Source organism: Anabas testudineus, chromosome 16 (genome assembly GCF_900324465.2).
Source record: "Anabas testudineus chromosome 16, fAnaTes1.2, whole genome shotgun sequence".
Taxonomy (NCBI): domain Eukaryota; kingdom Metazoa; phylum Chordata; class Actinopteri; order Anabantiformes; family Anabantidae; genus Anabas; species Anabas testudineus.
The window spans coordinates 6,127,824-6,144,420 of NC_046625.1; the positions used below are offsets into that span (position 1 = coordinate 6,127,824).

Genomic DNA, 16,597 nt, shown 5'->3' on the forward strand with positions numbered 1-16,597 from the left:
TTCACCAAGACAGACATTTTAATAGTTGACTACCTTCCTCTTTGACTACATATATTTTTATCTGTGTTTGTTCCCTTCTGTTGGTTTAGGGTCATCATGGATATAATCGTGAAGAGTGAGGTGATTCTCTCAGTTTATATAATTTCCTTCCTGATAGGACTACCAGCTAACCTCCTCGCTCTCTACGCCTTCAGTGTAAAGATCCATTCAAAGCCGCTTCCCACAGACATCCTGCTCCTCAATCTGATTGTTTCTGACCTGCTTTTCTTGATCATCCTTCCTCTCAAGATGCATGAAGCAGCTTCCAACATGATATGGTCTCTGCCCAACTTCCTGTGCGCTATCACCTCTCTAATTTTCTTCTCCACAATCTACACCAGTTCCTTGTTGCTGATGGCAGTCAGTGTGGTACGCTATATTGGAGTTGCGTTCCCTATCACCTATCATCAGCTGCGCAAACCTGTGTATGCGATAGTGATCAGTGCTGTTATCTGGATAATTTCAACAGCACACTGCAGCATCACTGTCATCATCCAGCAACTCCCATCACTGGCCAACAAAAACTCCAGTGTTTGCTATGAGGACTTCACTGAGATGCAGTTGAAGGTCGTACTCCCAGTACGCTTTGAGTTTTTCTTTGTTCTGTGCCTAGTACCACTTCTAGTTTGTATTTACTGCTACTTGAGCTGCATCTGGATCCTATACACTCGTCCAAGAATATCCCAGGTGCAGAAGCAGAAGGCCATCGGCATGGCCTTGGGGACTTTATCGATGTTCCTCATTTGTGTGATACCATACAACCTCTCTCATGTAGTGGGTTACTTCAGGGGTGATAGCCCAAAATGGAGATACTACACTTTGCTACTTAGCACCTTCAACACCTGTATTGATCCCATCATCTTCTACTTTTCTTCCTCCACCTTCCAGTGCAGGAGTGAAAAGTTCATTTTCAGGAAGCATGTACTCAATGTTTCAGGAATAGAAATGCAGTCCACAAACTCTAGCTAAGAGTAGAACATACTTTCTGGACTAAACTGTATGTGTATATTTACCACATGAGTTTTTATTCTATTCTAAAACAAAAAAGTAACTTTATCCATGGGTATATTTAACAATATCTTGTATTTATTGCAGCAACATCTCACACCCTTAAAATATTTTATTAAGAGCCGCCTAATCCTGCTCAATCCTGTGCTGATTTTCACGTTATCTAATTCAAAGCAGGCAAATTCTGTGAGACACATTTTATACATATGCACAATTGAAAATTTTTATTACTTTACAGCCAGTTCTTTATTCTTGAATAGGAATTAATACAATTGGCCTAACATAATCTTAACGCATTATTTCCTGTTTACTTTAACGTGGGCCAGCCACTCTTCTGCACTCGTGCATTCTGTAGGCACACATGTAGAATATACCTACAAAATGAAAATAAACATTAGAAAGTATGGTCTTATTTACAACATTTCTACATTGCATATACATGTCACACATGCTTATGTTTCAAATACATATAGATAAAGAGAGAGAGTAGCAATATAGAATTATTGTAACTAATATTTTAGCTAAATTAAAGTGTTCATGTGATATCACGTGTATTGGTGATTTCTTTTATTCCTTAAAGAATTCTTGAGCAATTCCACTGTGATGAATGAATTATGTTTGTGACGTGTATGTTATATGTCATACCATACAGAGCTATTGAAATAACTTGAAATATTAACTTTCATTATGATAGCATGCAGTGAACTCTACTATGTTCCTTTATATGAACAAACCTGCAAAGAAGGTCATGAGCAGTGCCACCCAACCTAGTATGTAGGACCAAGAGAAGCGCCAGTCACCAAAACGCTTTCCGAGAAAGTTCACTGTCACCCCAGTGTAAATGGCCATTGCAAGCAGAACAAACAGGGCTGGCATCATGGGCAGAAAGTGACACATATTAAAATCATTGTGTGCGATAGAATCATTATGTGCCTACAAAGTTTCTATGATATGCCTGGTAAACTTTGAGATTTACATGATATGAAAATGTACCAAATAAATTGTTTATGGTGAGCGTGATGGCAAACAAAGTTATCGCAACGTAATTTGGTTACTGTAGCCATGACTTACTTGAGACAAAGAACATGATCCCAGCAGCAAATGAACGGTTGAACCTCTCGAAGGCTGAGAAATGGGCAAAGGAGAGGATTCCTGCGATGATACCAGCAAAGCATGACATAGCAGAGAGGATCATGAAAGCACGAGTGGCATTCCAGTAGGCTGAAAAGGAGCAAGACAAGGGACAGAAAAAAACAAAATGAAGATATGTGCAGGACAATAAATAGAGAATTATAATACTCAAATAAAACTAAAGAAATACTATGCAATTTACTATGAATTTACTTATATTCATTAAAGTCACACAAAATTAAAACATTTCCATCTGGCTCAAAATATTAATGAAGGTCTTTGTCTGAGTCAGGCAGAGTACCAGCAAGTTCTCATGTTGTATTAAATGTGTTTTGGTATTAAATAAAAATACGTAAATAATTTGAAATTCAAATGTTTTTGTTTTTGCTCTCTCTTTCCCTCTCCCTCTCTCTTTTCCCTCTTCCTGTCTCTCTGTCGAGCTACACGTCATTCCACCCTTTGCCCTCTGGACCTGTCTGACTCGTCCTGATGCCCAACTTCTGGCTGGAGATCTCGTCGCCTGGATCCACCGTTTGCCCTTTGGGATGCGTTTGGAGACTGGATTGGTCACAAGCTACTATGATGTCGGTCCCGGCCTCGGCGGACGTCGGAAGCTGTTTCTTGGAGGTCTCGACTCAACGCTCGATAGTCAAGGAATGGAACTAGTCTGCCTGCAATAACTAACTGGACTCCATATTAACTTAAAAGACTTTAACTGTTATACTGGACTGCTGCCTACACAGCATGTAATCACCCATATGAGGATGGGTTCCCTGTTGAGTCTGGTTCCTCTCAAGGTTTCTTCCTGTTGCCTTCTCAGGGAGTTTTTCCTTGCCACTGTCGCCCTCGGCTTGCTCATCAGGGACAATCACATTATTATGACTCATACACATACACTGTTCATGTACTGTTCTTTGGTTGTGTAAAGCTGCTTTGTGACAATGTCAATTGTAAAAAGCGCTCTACAAATAAAATTGAATTGAATTGAATTGAATTGAAATGTTTTACTGACCTATTTGCTGTGGTACATTTACATGGCTGCATTTGTGGTTTAGTCTGCCTGTTGGTTTAGATTTAATAAGGTAGATTGCCATATCATTTTCTGTTAGTGAACATAATAAATAACTACTATACCAGCAAAGAAGTGAATTTTGCTTTTTAATTTCACTTTTGGTTTAGTTGCCAGATCAATTGATTTATTGTTTAATAAAGTGTTAATCAGTAAAAAATGTATTGACAACCTTTGGCAGCACTAACCAGCACTTAAGTTTAGGAACAGTTACTTGCAAAATTAATAGCGTGCTACCATGTTTAAATGGTCAACATGTTACCCTCTTGACATCAGCATGTTAGCATGCTTATGTTAAGTTTTTAATCAAAATACAGCCTCATGGAGCTGCTGGCCTGGCTGTAGAATTGTTGTCTTCTTGAGTGACAGCTGTGGATGTTTCTTCCACCTCTGTTCGGTTTATTCTGGGTTCTGGAAGCTACCTTCCCACTTACCAATGCTGTCAGTCTGCATGTAGCACTTGCCAGACATGCAGTACCTCCACAGGCCCTGATGGGCAAAACTGCCAGACAGACGGTACTGCATCCAGTAGTCTGTAGCTGTGGAGACCACCAACAAGATGTTGCCCACGATGGCACAAAACAGCCCCCCTCCCATGAAGCTGTACATCATGAGTGCTAATATGACGGCAGATACAGCTTTATGCACTCTGCAAAATGAAAATAAGATACAAGTCAGCTTTTAGTGAAGTCAGTTTTCTAGGAAAGGGGTTTATAGATTTAGTTTGAATGAAAATTTATAGTAAAATTGATTCTGATGTTATCAATTCTGAGACCTGCACTATTCTAGAAATAGAAATAGAAATTTGAGGGGAATTCCACGTGAGGATACAAGAAGATGTTAGAGTTAGTCTCTGTATGCATATGATTTTGTCTTGACTACACAGTTATCTGTAGCAACAAAGCACAGCACAAGTCATAAGAGCTGCTGAACTGGACAGAGTAATCATACCAACCACCCCACATTCAGCTCGTAGCAACATCTGCTCTCTCTCTGTTTGTACGTGCGTTTTAATACTCGGTGCTGATGTTAAACAAACCACAAATGTGTACACTTCCTTGTTCAACCACTATTAAACTAAATGAGAAAATTGCCTAAGAACAGCAAAATTCAACTCACACATGACTCACAATGCTGTGAAAGATGCAGCTGGCTGTAACAGATAAAGCTGCCTTAACAAAAATAAGCACAAGCACTTGTTCCTGTAAATGTAAAGCCTACATTTAACCATTTACATACAGCAGCTCTACTGCAGTTATGTGCTTTTTTATTAAATGCAACAACATATATCATCCACACTCCTGGATGGAGGATCTGAACATCAAATAAGAACCAAATAAACCTTGAATATAGAATTGAGCGTGAAATCCTGAGAAATGCATCACATGTAAATCATCTATGGATAATACTTAAATTCAACATTATGTACAGTCCAACATGCATATAAATAGGCATACTGCTCGTAAATGATGTCAGCAAAAATCATGAAATCTTGTCACTATCACATGGTTAAGGCCCTGTTGGCCCAGCTGTGAGAGAAACACTAACCAGTTAGCGTCCCATGATGTGGATTCAACTTTATTAAGTGGCATCAGACATTAACAAAAGAGCCAGCATCATCTTACCTAAATTCCTCAGGATAAATCAACCCTCTTAAGTGTCAACCTTTCTTCAGGGAAAGAGTAAGAGAGAGTGCAAGCCAGGAGTGAGCGAAACGTCAAAGAGGAAGCCCTAGGCTGGATTCCAAAAAGTTATCCCCTCCACTTTTCTGTTGATGGAGGCAGAATCCTTTAAAACAATCAGAACAGAACAAATGCACTTGAGCTGGTGGGAAAAAAAAACTAAACAAAACAAAACACGTGACACATTGAACTACATGGGAGCATTCTGGGGGTCAGTGGAGTGGGGAGGGGTGATGGTGTTAGGGCATGGGGGAGGGTCTGGGGTATGAGGCCGCTGCATCACAGTCCTTGTCTGTTGTTCTGTCAGGCGTTCTGGAACTGTGGATGTGCAAAGGCTTGCAGTACTGCGGTGGTCAATGGAACATGCTGAAGCGCACACTTTCTTTCAGTGTGCCTGGGGTGTGGTCACAGACACGCTTAAAACAGACACATGACTAAAGAGCTGCTAAATTAAATTACACACTGCATTCAGAGTACATGTGTTTGCTGTAAATACCAGAATGACATCTTGTAAACATTGCAATGACAATGACTAACCACCACTTCTTAGTAAAAACATGACACCTGCAGTTTTTACTAAATTAGTAAGAAAGCTATGTGAAAATGTACACTGGTTAAATGGTAAATGCTGCCTTTACAACAATGATGCTTTTCATTTTTGGCACATACTGTACAGGGAGGTATTTATTAACTGTGTTTTATTGAGGTTACAGTTAGAATGGTAGTTGAACTGCAATGCATTGAACTGTATAGGTATACCATAGAAAATAGCTGGCTACAATAAACGCTCGCAGTATCATACTTATTACTTAAGTCACATGCAGAGAACTCTTCCGTTTGAGCTTTTCTCATTAGTACAATTTATGTAAGTAATAGAGTTCTGCAAATGCTTGTAATGGCAATTACTGTGAATGCCTAGTTTGTTGTTGTTGCATGTGAGATGAAGAGACACCATGCCATGCATATCACTAATCATTCATATCAGCATGGCATCATGTGGTTACTAGATGGCATGGTGAGTTTTCATGAGTGAACAATTGTGTCAAGCAATGTGTCTGTTTCAGTGTCAAGTTATTGTGTACACATTCTAATTTTCTGAGACTATACAACTGTAAAACATAAATCTATATTTTGTTATGGCTATATGAACTTGCGATATTTTCCCCACAGGTGTATTAAACACTGACATACATTTAATGGAATTTTTTGTTAATGTCCGTACCATTAACAAAAGAGTGATGTTGCACTTCCAGGTGGACGTCATGGTAACTACGGCTGCTTTTGCTGTTGGTCAAGCAGATCAGAGACAGAGACCACACCTGCAAACCATGTGAACAACATGATACAAACGGCTATGTTCAGTTCAAAATGCTGTCTCATCACTTCAGACACTAATGCATGTTTGCGTGTCATGTGAATCATTTAGGCCTTATATGAATGTAGAAAAAGACTTTAAACATTACACAAAACCCCAGAAACTCATTAGCTGAGCGCATTTAAGGTTCTACTTAGGGTGATGGCCACTGACTGATATGAAATGCAAAATTTCTCGTGACAATTCATGCATTCTGGGTATGAGCTGCGACACATCCGCCTTTCATATTGTTCCACAGACACATTGTTTATCATCTCTTGCATCAATCGTAACCACTTTCAATTCAATAATAGGCCCTCCACAAAATAACAATCGGATAAACTTACAAAGCTAACAAAACTGTAACTGTGGTTAATTATTTTATTAACTCTTTTATTTTGGATGGACCATTGTGCTGTGCCCATTTCATCAAGTGTAGAGAACTACCCAATTCGAAACATAACCCCATTTTACTAAGTGTTTACAAATGATGCATAAAACTCTGTTTGCTGAATGTTGAAGATTTAATTAAATATTAATACCAGTGCATGTATTGGAAATCAGAGAGACAGTTTCAATCCTGTACTTTAATGTTAAAGGGGCTGCTTTATGTTTGAATTGAGGCATGAGCAAGTGTTATGTACTTTATCAGTGTGAGTGATTTTAACTTGCCATCTCATGTTAAATGCCACCGCTCGTCCATAACCCTCATCATAAGCAACAAACGTTATTGTTCAGAGGAGGTGTTACTTGCAATCTTCCTCCTTTGTGTTACTCATTAATTCAACTCTGTGCCTCCCAAAGAAGAACGAGGGAGAGCAGGAGAATAGCATCTAAGGAAAACATTACAACACCCCCCCCTGCAGGCTTTCGACTGACTAACATCACCTGATTAAATCACTTTTAGCATTGTTCCACAACAAGACAAATGTCTAAAGGTAATTAATCCCCATAAAGAATATTTTACAGGATATATTAAAATGCTAGAGATTCTATGTTGACAGCACATGTCTCTTAAAGACACCAAATAGATCTGACATCCTTAGAAATGCTTTATCTTGTTATCCGCCCACTCATGACCAGGACTGTACCACATACAGTGCAGTAAATCACTGTCAGTGTTTTGTCAGCAAAACTTAAAAACACATGTGATGAAATTGTACCTTAAAAAAAAAAAAGAGATGCAGATATAAGATGAGGGGAAAATAAAAAACTGTTTTGTGCATTAAAAGTCTGAGTTGGTCATGCATTTATAGTGTATATCCTTCTATTGCACATTCATTAAAATGTCAATATAAATGTTAAGTTTCAATACAAAACATTTATTTAAAAGAAACGTTACAAGGTGGTGAGATTTAAAAAGTTATAGATTTATAGCCAATCAATTTAACACTAATCCTTTCAGTTTTACTGAAAATAACAATACAAACATAAGATCTATTTAAGATTTCACAGATTAATGTAAGACGCACAACAAAGCATGCTATACAAATTTAGAATACACATTAAAAATTATTGGTGTTCAGACAGTTGTAGCAACTCTGACAGGTGGTGGAGGAACAAATGTGGGGAGAGGCATTGACTTTTCAGAAGGAGTCTAAAAGAAAATAAACACAAGAGCGTTAATTTACTGTAAAAGAAGAAAAGGGTCAATGTTCCACTTACATATTTTATTACAGAGACTACCTGCTGAAATCTGTTGTAATCAGGGGGAGACTTCAGGCCTCCTGTCAGCAGCTGACCGGGAGCTGTAGCTGACCGAGTTGTTATTGCCTGGTGAGTAAGAAGAAACAAGGTCAGAAGCAACCAAAATCTCAAATGCAGAATTAATAGGGGAACATGCTAATGAATAACTACAGTCTGGTCCATGATATGTAGAGCATGACATGACAAATGTATTAATAGGGGGCCCAAACTGAGCCACACACACAGATAGAAGAGGAAAACGTCTGGAAAATTAGTAAATGGGAAAAGCTACATGCCACCCTTGCCTACCACTGTGCCCCTGCTACTAGAGTATGTTCTATATTACATGCAGACTCCCCATCAACTGTGACCCCTGATCATTGTGTTGTAGCTCTCTCAAACTCTGAATATTTATTATGACGGCCGGTGATGTGATTCTAACCTGCTCCACCGCTCTGGTCTTGGGATATCTAGTCTGTTGACCTGCAAAACATAAATGAAGGAATATTTATTCCAGAAGAAAACAGGTTTTCTCTGTTTTAAGACTTGACAATAAAAGGCATACTTGACCTACTTTTCCTCTTGCAGTAGTAGACATAGAGGGAGATGAGACCACCCAGCAGCAGCAACAAGAAGAGGAGGCTACATGGGATTCCAGCTGCAATGCCAGCAATGGCAGGGCCACTAAGCCCATTAGCTTCTGTCAACAGACCAGTGATTTAACCACTGCTATTATCATCAAGTAAGCAGATTAGAAAAGTGATGCTTTAATACACATAAAGTCTAAATATTTGCCATACTTGGACCAACTCTATGAGCCATAGAGGGTGCTCCCTCCATCATACGAGCTTTCGGGATGATTCGAAACTGGTACGTCTGGTGGGGATTGAGGGTAGAGATGTTGGCGCTCCGAGCAGAGCCAGATGTCTGTAGGATGGAGCGATAAGTGTTGGAGCTGCCTCTAGCTTGGATTCCATTGCTAAGGTTTTTCATGAGATCTGGTCCAATCATCTGGACGTCAAACCCTTTGTAACAAAAAGCACAAGCAATTCTGTTTTGCATGATAGTGGCATCAACATTGACTAGTCACCATACAAGATCAAACTTTCACTGATTCGTGTTACAAGCCTGTTTGATAAGGAAAGTATTGCTGTTACATATATGTCATAACAAAAACTGACATTTGCATTTCACAGTGCTTCTGTCATTAAAATATCTTTTCCCACAACACAGTGCTGCTCAGCTAGTGGATTCACACATTACTTAATATTTACACCCCTATTTTCAGAGCCAAGTTTCTGTTTTCAAAGCTGTGCTGATTTCACAAAGCAGTTGTGCTGACATGTGCAAATTCAAAATAGGAATGATGAGTTTGTAAATGGTGTCTAAAGATATTCTAGTGGACAGGTTCCTGAAGTTAATTACTACTTTACCTGTAACAACGGAGGTAGGCGGTATCTCCCAGGTCAGTGTGACACTGGTTCGATCTTTGTTAGGGAACAAACTGGAATTTGAGATGGACGGTCCTGGAGAGGGAGGTATTGTAAGCAAGAGGGAGATTAAGTAAGGTAGGAGAGGGGGAGGTATGGGTATAACAAGACTAGAGAGCATTGTTTAAAGGGAAACAGCAATCTCAGGTATTACTTAGCTCTCTGTCTGAGGGCCCATTGTCTCCTTTCATTCTGTAAGTCAAAAGATACTAATTCAAGTACTATGTACTACTTTACATTGCTACAGCAAGTAGTAATTTATAGCTCAAGCCATCTAAATGTTCTATGATAAAAAGATCAATTTTGCCCTTGGAAATGTTGTAGAGGTTACACGAGCTGTGTAGGTCAAGTAAAGTACAAGTACCTCAAAACTGATTTTAACAATACTACTTTGGTAAGTATGTGGAACAGCAGTACTCTACCTTCTAACTGTATTTCCCTCATCTGGCTGCCCAGTGGGTTGCGGCAGGTGCAGGTGTAGTTGTAAAGAAGAATGTTGCTGATGTTGTAATTGGGAATTTGGAGCTGTGTGGTGTCGTTGCTGATCTGGTAAACTGCCCCGCTGGTGAGTGCCTCGCTGCCTTTGGTCCATGACACCACAGCTTTAGGAGAGGCTTCACTGACACAGGTGATAGTGACCACTAATCTGTCCTGAGCGTCAACTGTGCTGCTCACAGCTGGAAGGAAATCAATTGGACTATCTGAGAGAAAGATAAAGTGAATAACAGATTACTGAACATTTAGAAATTCATTGGATTGATAATTCATAGAATTTTAAAAACCTACTTGCTGTAATGTTGCACTTATTTTGACCAGCTGGGTGGTCGGCAATGCATGTAACAGCTTTTCCATTGAGGTGATCTGATGCATTGACAGTTACACTGAAGCTTCCTGCTCCACTACTGGTGTTGCTGAATGCTGGAAAAGACAGCTGGGCCTGCGGGGTTCCACCGGGCCACTCACAGTGATACTGCAGGCTGGAGTTCATCACCAATTGCACAAAGCACACCGGGTTACCTGACGGCCTTTCTGTCCCACAACAAGCATTAACAATGTGAATCACACAGCTTTGAGTCCATATTTATGTTGAATATGGAGACGAACATAAACGTGTGTGTAAAACATTTAAATTAGTATAGATGTAAACCCCTGTCCAACACCTGTGCAAACACTTTACAAAACATAAAACTAAAATGCATCATAAAGAAACATGCTAATGAATTAAATCTTTCAGTGCTGTTATTTAGTCTGCTTATTAAGCCGTATGCATGTATAAATTCCTCCTTGGCTGGTCTGTATATATATATATGTTAGATTTAGGACTCAAATCAGTCAATTGTTATTTGCTTTCTGAATATCTGAAGGGTTTCTTTGCTTGTCATGACCACAATGTACAGCACAGTGGGAAACTACTAGATGAGAGGGAGTCTTGGATGGACATAATCTTAATCCTAACCCTGCATGACCCTATTGTCTGAATCCAGCAGAATTGTATATAATTGTGCATATAAAGCAATAAACTCTCCAAAAAATATGGAAAAAATGTGTCCATTTGAGGCTAGATTAGGTACTCACCAAATACTTCCAGAGTGAAAGTCAGCGCAGCTTTACTCATTCCTGGCTTTGTCATTTCAACTGTGTAGTTATTGGTATAGCCAAGAGTCACGTTGACAAAAGTAAGAGACCCATTCAGTTCTAACTTCACCACCTTCCTGATATTTTCTGCTATGTCTGGGGGGGTAGTGGAGTTAATAGTCCATGTGACGACAGGTAAATGTCCCATAAACCAGGCAACGGCTGGATCAGGGGCTCCACTGAAGGACACAGCCAGAGTCACGTTGCTGCCAGCTATTGAATTTACCTGCTTAGGACCAGCAGGAGAAATCATCAGTTCACAGTATCCACCTGTCAACACAAAGACAAGTAACTGATTTATAGAGAAAATATTTACTCTATAATTCTCAATACTGGATGGGCCTTTAAACTCAGTGGAATAACATTATCCAGTGGCATAGTGTATGTATTTAAAAAAGCACAAATCAAACTGATACAGTTTAATCCTAAAATATTAAAATAAACAATAAGCACAGAAGTAAAACCCCCAAAAGAATAAAATAAACAATAAGCACAGAAATAAAACCCCATTTCTCCCTGTTGTTCAAACTGGTAGGGATTTTTCTAAAAGTAAAGGAACAAACAAGACATCAATAGCAAACCTGCGATATTAATCTTACCTTGAACACTAAAGCTAAGAAAAATGGTCACAGAAACTGCGTTTAGCCTAACAAATGTATCCAGACACGTCATTATAATAAGAAAGTCGAGTATGTCGCGATTTCAACGGGACTTTTACACACACAGAGAATCTAAGAGCAGGTTTCAGGTTGTATTTCCCGCAGATGAACCGAAAAGAGGTCCTGGATGTCTTGGACACCAGAGACAGACCGGACCACCTCCTGCGCGCTCCCGAGGAGCCGTCATCAGTGCGCGTGCTTAACTCACCTGTGCTGACGCTTGTGCAGGTGAGACCACGCCCCTTAAAACGTTACAGTCTTTACGTAGAGAATATTAATTTAATTTCCACTGACGTTTGAAACGGGCGCATTGCGCTGGATGTTGATTTCTATTTAATATCATCTGTACTTTCTAAGTTCGTTTTAGTTGAGATAAGTTTAGAGAAGTTCTCCTAAAACAAACCATGTAGCTTTAGTTCTAATTACATGAAAACAGAGAGAAAATTATGTAACTGTTTTATTATTTTGTTCTTTTTACTTATGTCTGCTCAAACTGATCAACAATTAGGGGGTTTACTAAGTTAAATGGATGATTCCAGGAAACATCATCACATCATATGTACACAAATATCCGTGAAATAAAGTTTTGTAATGGGCTGTGCCTGCTGGTTCTGCTGGTACCCTCACCCACAGTCAACCCACAAACAGTAACATGAGAAAGTGAACAGACCCTGATCTTGGAAAAGAACCTGCACGTTTCCTCATACACAAGGTGCCAGATCATTTGAGTCATTGTGTGCCATGCCTGAAGCAATATTTAATTCTGACTAAATAAGCACAATACATTATGGGCATAGGCTACTAATACAGCATGACAACGTGAAAGTAATGTGTGCTGTTATGTAGATTACTTATACGTCTGTGAAGACAAGTACAAAAAAGGCACAGTCACCTATATTTAGATATGAAAAAGACTGGCTGCTTTATTGTAATGTTAATGATCTGTACAATCAACAGAGAAGTGAGGCATTTATGAAAATTCACTTATGTTCTTTTGACCATACTGGGAGACACCGTCTACGCCGATTACTGAAACCCAGTTACAACTAAACTATTCAAATTACCAGTGAATATAATGACGCTAATCTTGAAGGTCATAATCATTTCAACATGTTTGGGTCCATATTACAATATCATTTAAAAAAGCAGCACCTCTTAAAGTGAGTTAAATAATTTCACTAAGACTGCTCATCTAAAGTTAGATCGGTAGCTGATGATAAAGATGAACCACCCATGTTAAAATGCACATATACAACAAGGCGATCCGGCTTGTGGCTGCCTGGTTCTGCAGCAGGACAGTGTTTCTCAGTTCTCCTCTCCAGAGGAAACAAAGCCACAGGAGTCACAGTCTCAAATGAATACATAAACGAGTCCTCTTGGTGTGCTTATGTAATGCAGTCCAGTTATTCATTACAGAGTCCTGCAAGGATAGAAAAGAATGTGGATATGTAATGCAAGACAAGAGCTGCAATTAAAATCTTTAATTAGTTTTTGCTTCCCTCACAGTAAGTCATATAATACTCTTTGTCAAAGCAAATCATTTTTACACAATGGGACGGATGGTGATATAAAAGCATATTAATATTCCAAGCAAACCATTCCATCATTCATCAAATAGAGTTAACGTTGCTGTGTGCAGACGTATATACATTTCCTAGTAAACGTAATGTAAAACTTGTACCCTAGCAGACATAGTAAAGTATAGGTATATAGTTCAGTTGTGATACTCACCCTTCTGCTGTGTTCTGTGTTCCCCTGTGTATGCTCCTAAAGACTCTATATTCTCCCTGCCTCCTTAAGTTTGCCCACCAGGTCCTCCACTGTCTCCACCTTCACTCCTGCCTGCCTCTGTGGGGGGTCATCCACTCTCAATATCTCCAACCGTGACGTGACATCCACCCCCAGGTCTGCTGGCTTCACGTTAACGATCTTCTTCTTCTTGGCTTTCTGAAATAAGGACAAAAAGGTGAAAGGGTAATATACAGATTATTTGCGACTTTTTCGTTTTTTAACAGGCTGTGTTTGAAGCCTTCTGTTTAAAGTAAAGCTTTATAGAATTTAAACTGTCCCATCAACTTTACAGTTTCATTTGTAAACATAACTTCAGTGTCATTTCAGAAATAAAACAGTCCCCATGCTGTCTTCTTGTCTTATGTTTTCGACCACGGTTCCCAGCTACCTACCATGATATTGGGCAGGGTGGCATATCTTGGAGTGTTGAGTCGAAGGTCTGCTGTCACCACTGCAGGTGTGTTAATCTTAATAGTCTCCAGGCCACCATCAATTTCTCTCAACACTTTAACCTTGTCTCCTTCCAGGGACACCTCTGATGCAAAGGTACCCTGCAATATGACATTGAAGTACAATTCATACAAATAATGAAATAATAACTCTTCTTTAAATGGTCCATTTGAAGAAGGATGCAAGGAAAAAAGTCTTTATTATAATTTCTGACACTAATATTAAAAGACATAAAAAAAAGAATTAATGTTCCCCATCTACTGGTTGGCTGGTGTAGTTACAATTTAAACTTTAATACTGATAATAAATGTTAACAGTAGCAATCCTATGCTGGTCAGAATATAATCAATTATTCACATTATCTAACAGTTGAAGATTTGTAAATAATCTGTCTATATATTGGGATTATTATTACCATTGCCTCAACCTGTATCTGCCTCAAACTAACAGCTGAAAGATAATATGACAAAGACTTCCACCTGCTGGTCAGCAAGGAGAAATTCACTTCAACTACTCAAGCAGCCTTTGACCTGCTTTGCTGATGTGTGCACAGCCACTCTTACCAACTCATACGCTAAGGTTGATAAAGGACAGGAGTATGGCCTGATATTACTAGCATTATGGGACACAATGAATACAAACTGGGGACTCACACTGGGGAAAGAATCTGATCATTTTTAGCTCATAGTGAACTGATCCAAGTGTTTCATTTATGGGACATGTCAGCTATGCCCTGATTAGAATAACAGCATTTAAGCTAGACTTCACCTGAGGCCAGTCCAGTAAGGCTGCTGTCATCTGGCCAGTTTGATTGCAGTCATCATCAATGGCCTGTGAAAGCAACACAAGTTATTAAACAAAGATAAAAGCACAGCAAGCCCTGAGTGTTCATTAGATCAGAAGGTGTGGTCTCATTTTAAAATTGGAATATTAACTGGAATTATTCCTGATCTCTAACCTGTTTGCCAAGGATGATGAGTTGAGCTTCTTCTTTCTTGGCCAAAGCAGCAAGGATCTTGGAGACCTGCAGGGGTCCCAGTGCATCATAGTCTTTGCCACTCACTTCCACATGAATGCCACGGTCAGCCCCCATGGCAAGGGCAGTACGGATGGTCTCCTGAATGAGGAACCAATGTGGTAGAGAATAAGCTTTTAATCAACATAATACCTACTTTCCTTGGATTCTGCCATGAGATTATTAAAGATAAATGTGAGGCCTAGCAAAAATGAATAAATAACTTGTGACGCCACAGTCTTGATTCACAAGGTTAGAATCTGGCTGCAGGGATCATAAAGTCTTCACCTGTGCTTGCTGTGGCCCACAGCTGACAGCCACAACCTCTTTAATAAGCTTCTTTTCCTTCAGTTTAACCGCCTCCTCTACAGCGATCTCACAGAAGGGGTTCATTGAGTGCTTAACACCATCCGTCACAACTCCACTGTTATCCGGCTTCACACGAATCTGAGAAAGAACAAAAAGACATGACAGAGTCACGGCAGCAGTGTGAGATATAAAAATATCCTGAAAGCCTGGATACTATGGCAAACTGTCAGACAGAGTGACAGACACACAGAAAGTGTGTGTCATTTAACAACCACAGCCATTAATGGGTGCCACACAAAACAAAAACATCAACTGCGTTATGGTCTGTCTTTGTGCAGATGACAGATAGTTATAAGTATATTGACTGTCTGCTGGTACTGTATGATATTAAAACACTAGTTATCCGATTCTGAGGAGCACAGGTTGCACTTGAACATCAACCAGACAGAAACAGTAACGTTGACGAGCAAGAAGTCACACAAAGCAGTGATGCCAATATCTCCGCAGGATGCATACTGACTGAAGCTTTTTAGTTTCATTGTTGTAGTTATAAGTTATTTGTAAAATGTGTGATGGGTCAGTTGCATGACTTAACTCTCGTGCCTATCAGCTGGCGTTAGCAGGCTAACATCAGCTAGCAGAACACAGAAAGTCAAGTGTGTGAGCACCGGGTAGAATATTAAAAAAAAACGTAAATAAAGCTGCTCAAACTGCAGGAAAAAACTACCTTAACTGCGTAGTCGATGACACGCTTAACACCAACGAGAACACGGCCAGACATTGTAGCTGAAACGTTAAACAACAGTCCACAGCTAATGTGACACAGGCGCCGCAATGAACCTTCACCCAAGGAGAGGAGGTCGGAATTATTTCAGGGTGATTCCAGGGAGGGCGATAAGAGGACCGCCCACCATTCCAGCCAATCAGCAAATGACATAAATAAACGTTCTCTACCCTGATTGGTTAACAAGCATTCAATCCGTTGTTATATTCATCACAAGTATATCGATGCCGCTTTGTGTCGGTGAGATTAAAAATGTCAATTTAAACATTTTTTTATTTTTGACAAAGATGCTTTAATCCTTCTTAATGCACGACGTCGACTGCCGGGTTGTCTAAGCCGTTTAAAAAATGTAAATCACTTGTGAATAATGTGGTGCTCCTTGAATACGCGTCGTCAACAGAAGCCGACGAAGAAACGTTCCGCGTTTTATGGGGCAAAGTTCATGTCAAATAGTGAAGTGACATAATGAGGGTCAAGAAATAAAAACTTCAAAAG

At 39.6% G+C, this 16,597-nt stretch overlaps 4 protein-coding genes across 4 annotated transcripts; 1 reads left to right on the top strand and 3 right to left on the bottom strand.

Annotated features, from left to right (window-relative positions):
* Positions 1-96: 96 nt before the first annotated feature.
* Positions 97-1,008, top strand: si:ch211-231m23.4 (free fatty acid receptor 2). The gene has a single exon (XM_026372749.1). The coding sequence runs from the start codon at positions 97-99 to the stop codon at positions 1,006-1,008; it is 912 nt and encodes a 303-aa protein (XP_026228534.1).
* A 351-nt stretch (positions 1,009-1,359) lies between these two features.
* On the bottom strand, positions 1,360-3,859 carry lim2.5 (lens intrinsic membrane protein 2.5). The gene is made up of 4 exons (XM_026372664.1): positions 3,682-3,859; positions 2,119-2,268; positions 1,782-1,916; positions 1,360-1,421 (listed from the first exon to the last, which is right to left on the bottom strand). The coding sequence occupies exons 1-4, from the start codon at positions 3,857-3,859 to the stop codon at positions 1,360-1,362; spliced, it is 525 nt and encodes a 174-aa protein (XP_026228449.1).
* Positions 3,860-7,515: 3,656 nt separating this feature from the next.
* On the bottom strand, positions 7,516-11,931 carry vsig10l (V-set and immunoglobulin domain containing 10 like). The gene is made up of 10 exons (XM_026370134.1): positions 11,694-11,931; positions 11,035-11,364; positions 10,246-10,488; positions 9,882-10,160; positions 9,403-9,495; positions 8,770-8,994; positions 8,544-8,669; positions 8,412-8,452; positions 7,970-8,056; positions 7,516-7,880 (listed from the first exon to the last, which is right to left on the bottom strand). The coding sequence occupies exons 1-10, from the start codon at positions 11,764-11,766 to the stop codon at positions 7,806-7,808; spliced, it is 1,572 nt and encodes a 523-aa protein (XP_026225919.1). The 5' UTR covers positions 11,767-11,931; the 3' UTR covers positions 7,516-7,805.
* A 719-nt stretch (positions 11,932-12,650) lies between these two features.
* etfb (electron transfer flavoprotein subunit beta) lies at positions 12,651-16,171 on the bottom strand. Its single transcript, XM_026373377.1, has 7 exons — positions 16,046-16,171; positions 15,298-15,456; positions 14,953-15,111; positions 14,763-14,825; positions 13,937-14,095; positions 13,485-13,700; positions 12,651-13,173 (listed from the first exon to the last, which is right to left on the bottom strand). The coding sequence occupies exons 1-6, from the start codon at positions 16,097-16,099 to the stop codon at positions 13,530-13,532; spliced, it is 765 nt and encodes a 254-aa protein (XP_026229162.1). The 5' UTR covers positions 16,100-16,171; the 3' UTR covers positions 12,651-13,173; positions 13,485-13,529.
* Between the last annotated feature and the right edge of the window lie 426 nt (positions 16,172-16,597).

Coding starts and splice junctions, on each gene's coding strand:
- lim2.5 (XM_026372664.1), bottom strand. CDS start 3,859: ATGATGTACAGCTTCATGGGAGGGGGGCTGTTTTGTGCCATCGTGGGC. Junction 2,269..3,681: donor CATGCAGACTGACAGCATTG/GTAAGTGGGAAG, acceptor GCTCCTTTTCAG/CCTACTGGAATGCCACTCGT. Junction 1,917..2,118: donor GATCATGTTCTTTGTCTCAA/GTAAGTCATGGC, acceptor CCATGATGCCAG/CCCTGTTTGTTCTGCTTGCA.
- si:ch211-231m23.4 (XM_026372749.1), top strand. CDS start 97: ATGGATATAATCGTGAAGAGTGAGGTGATTCTCTCAGTTTATATAATT.
- vsig10l (XM_026370134.1), bottom strand. CDS start 11,766: ATGACGTGTCTGGATACATTTGTTAGGCTAAACGCAGTTTCTGTGACC. Junction 8,057..8,411: donor AGACCAGAGCGGTGGAGCAG/GTTAGAATCACA, acceptor CTTACTCACCAG/GCAATAACAACTCGGTCAGC. Junction 7,881..7,969: donor ATTACAACAGATTTCAGCAG/GTAGTCTCTGTA, acceptor ATTTTCTTTTAG/ACTCCTTCTGAAAAGTCAAT.
- etfb (XM_026373377.1), bottom strand. CDS start 16,099: ATGTCTGGCCGTGTTCTCGTTGGTGTTAAGCGTGTCATCGACTACGCA. Junction 14,096..14,762: donor CCTTACTGGACTGGCCTCAG/GTGAAGTCTAGC, acceptor GTCATATTGCAG/GGTACCTTTGCATCAGAGGT. Junction 13,701..13,936: donor CCACCCTGCCCAATATCATG/GTAGGTAGCTGG, acceptor TCCTTATTTCAG/AAAGCCAAGAAGAAGAAGAT.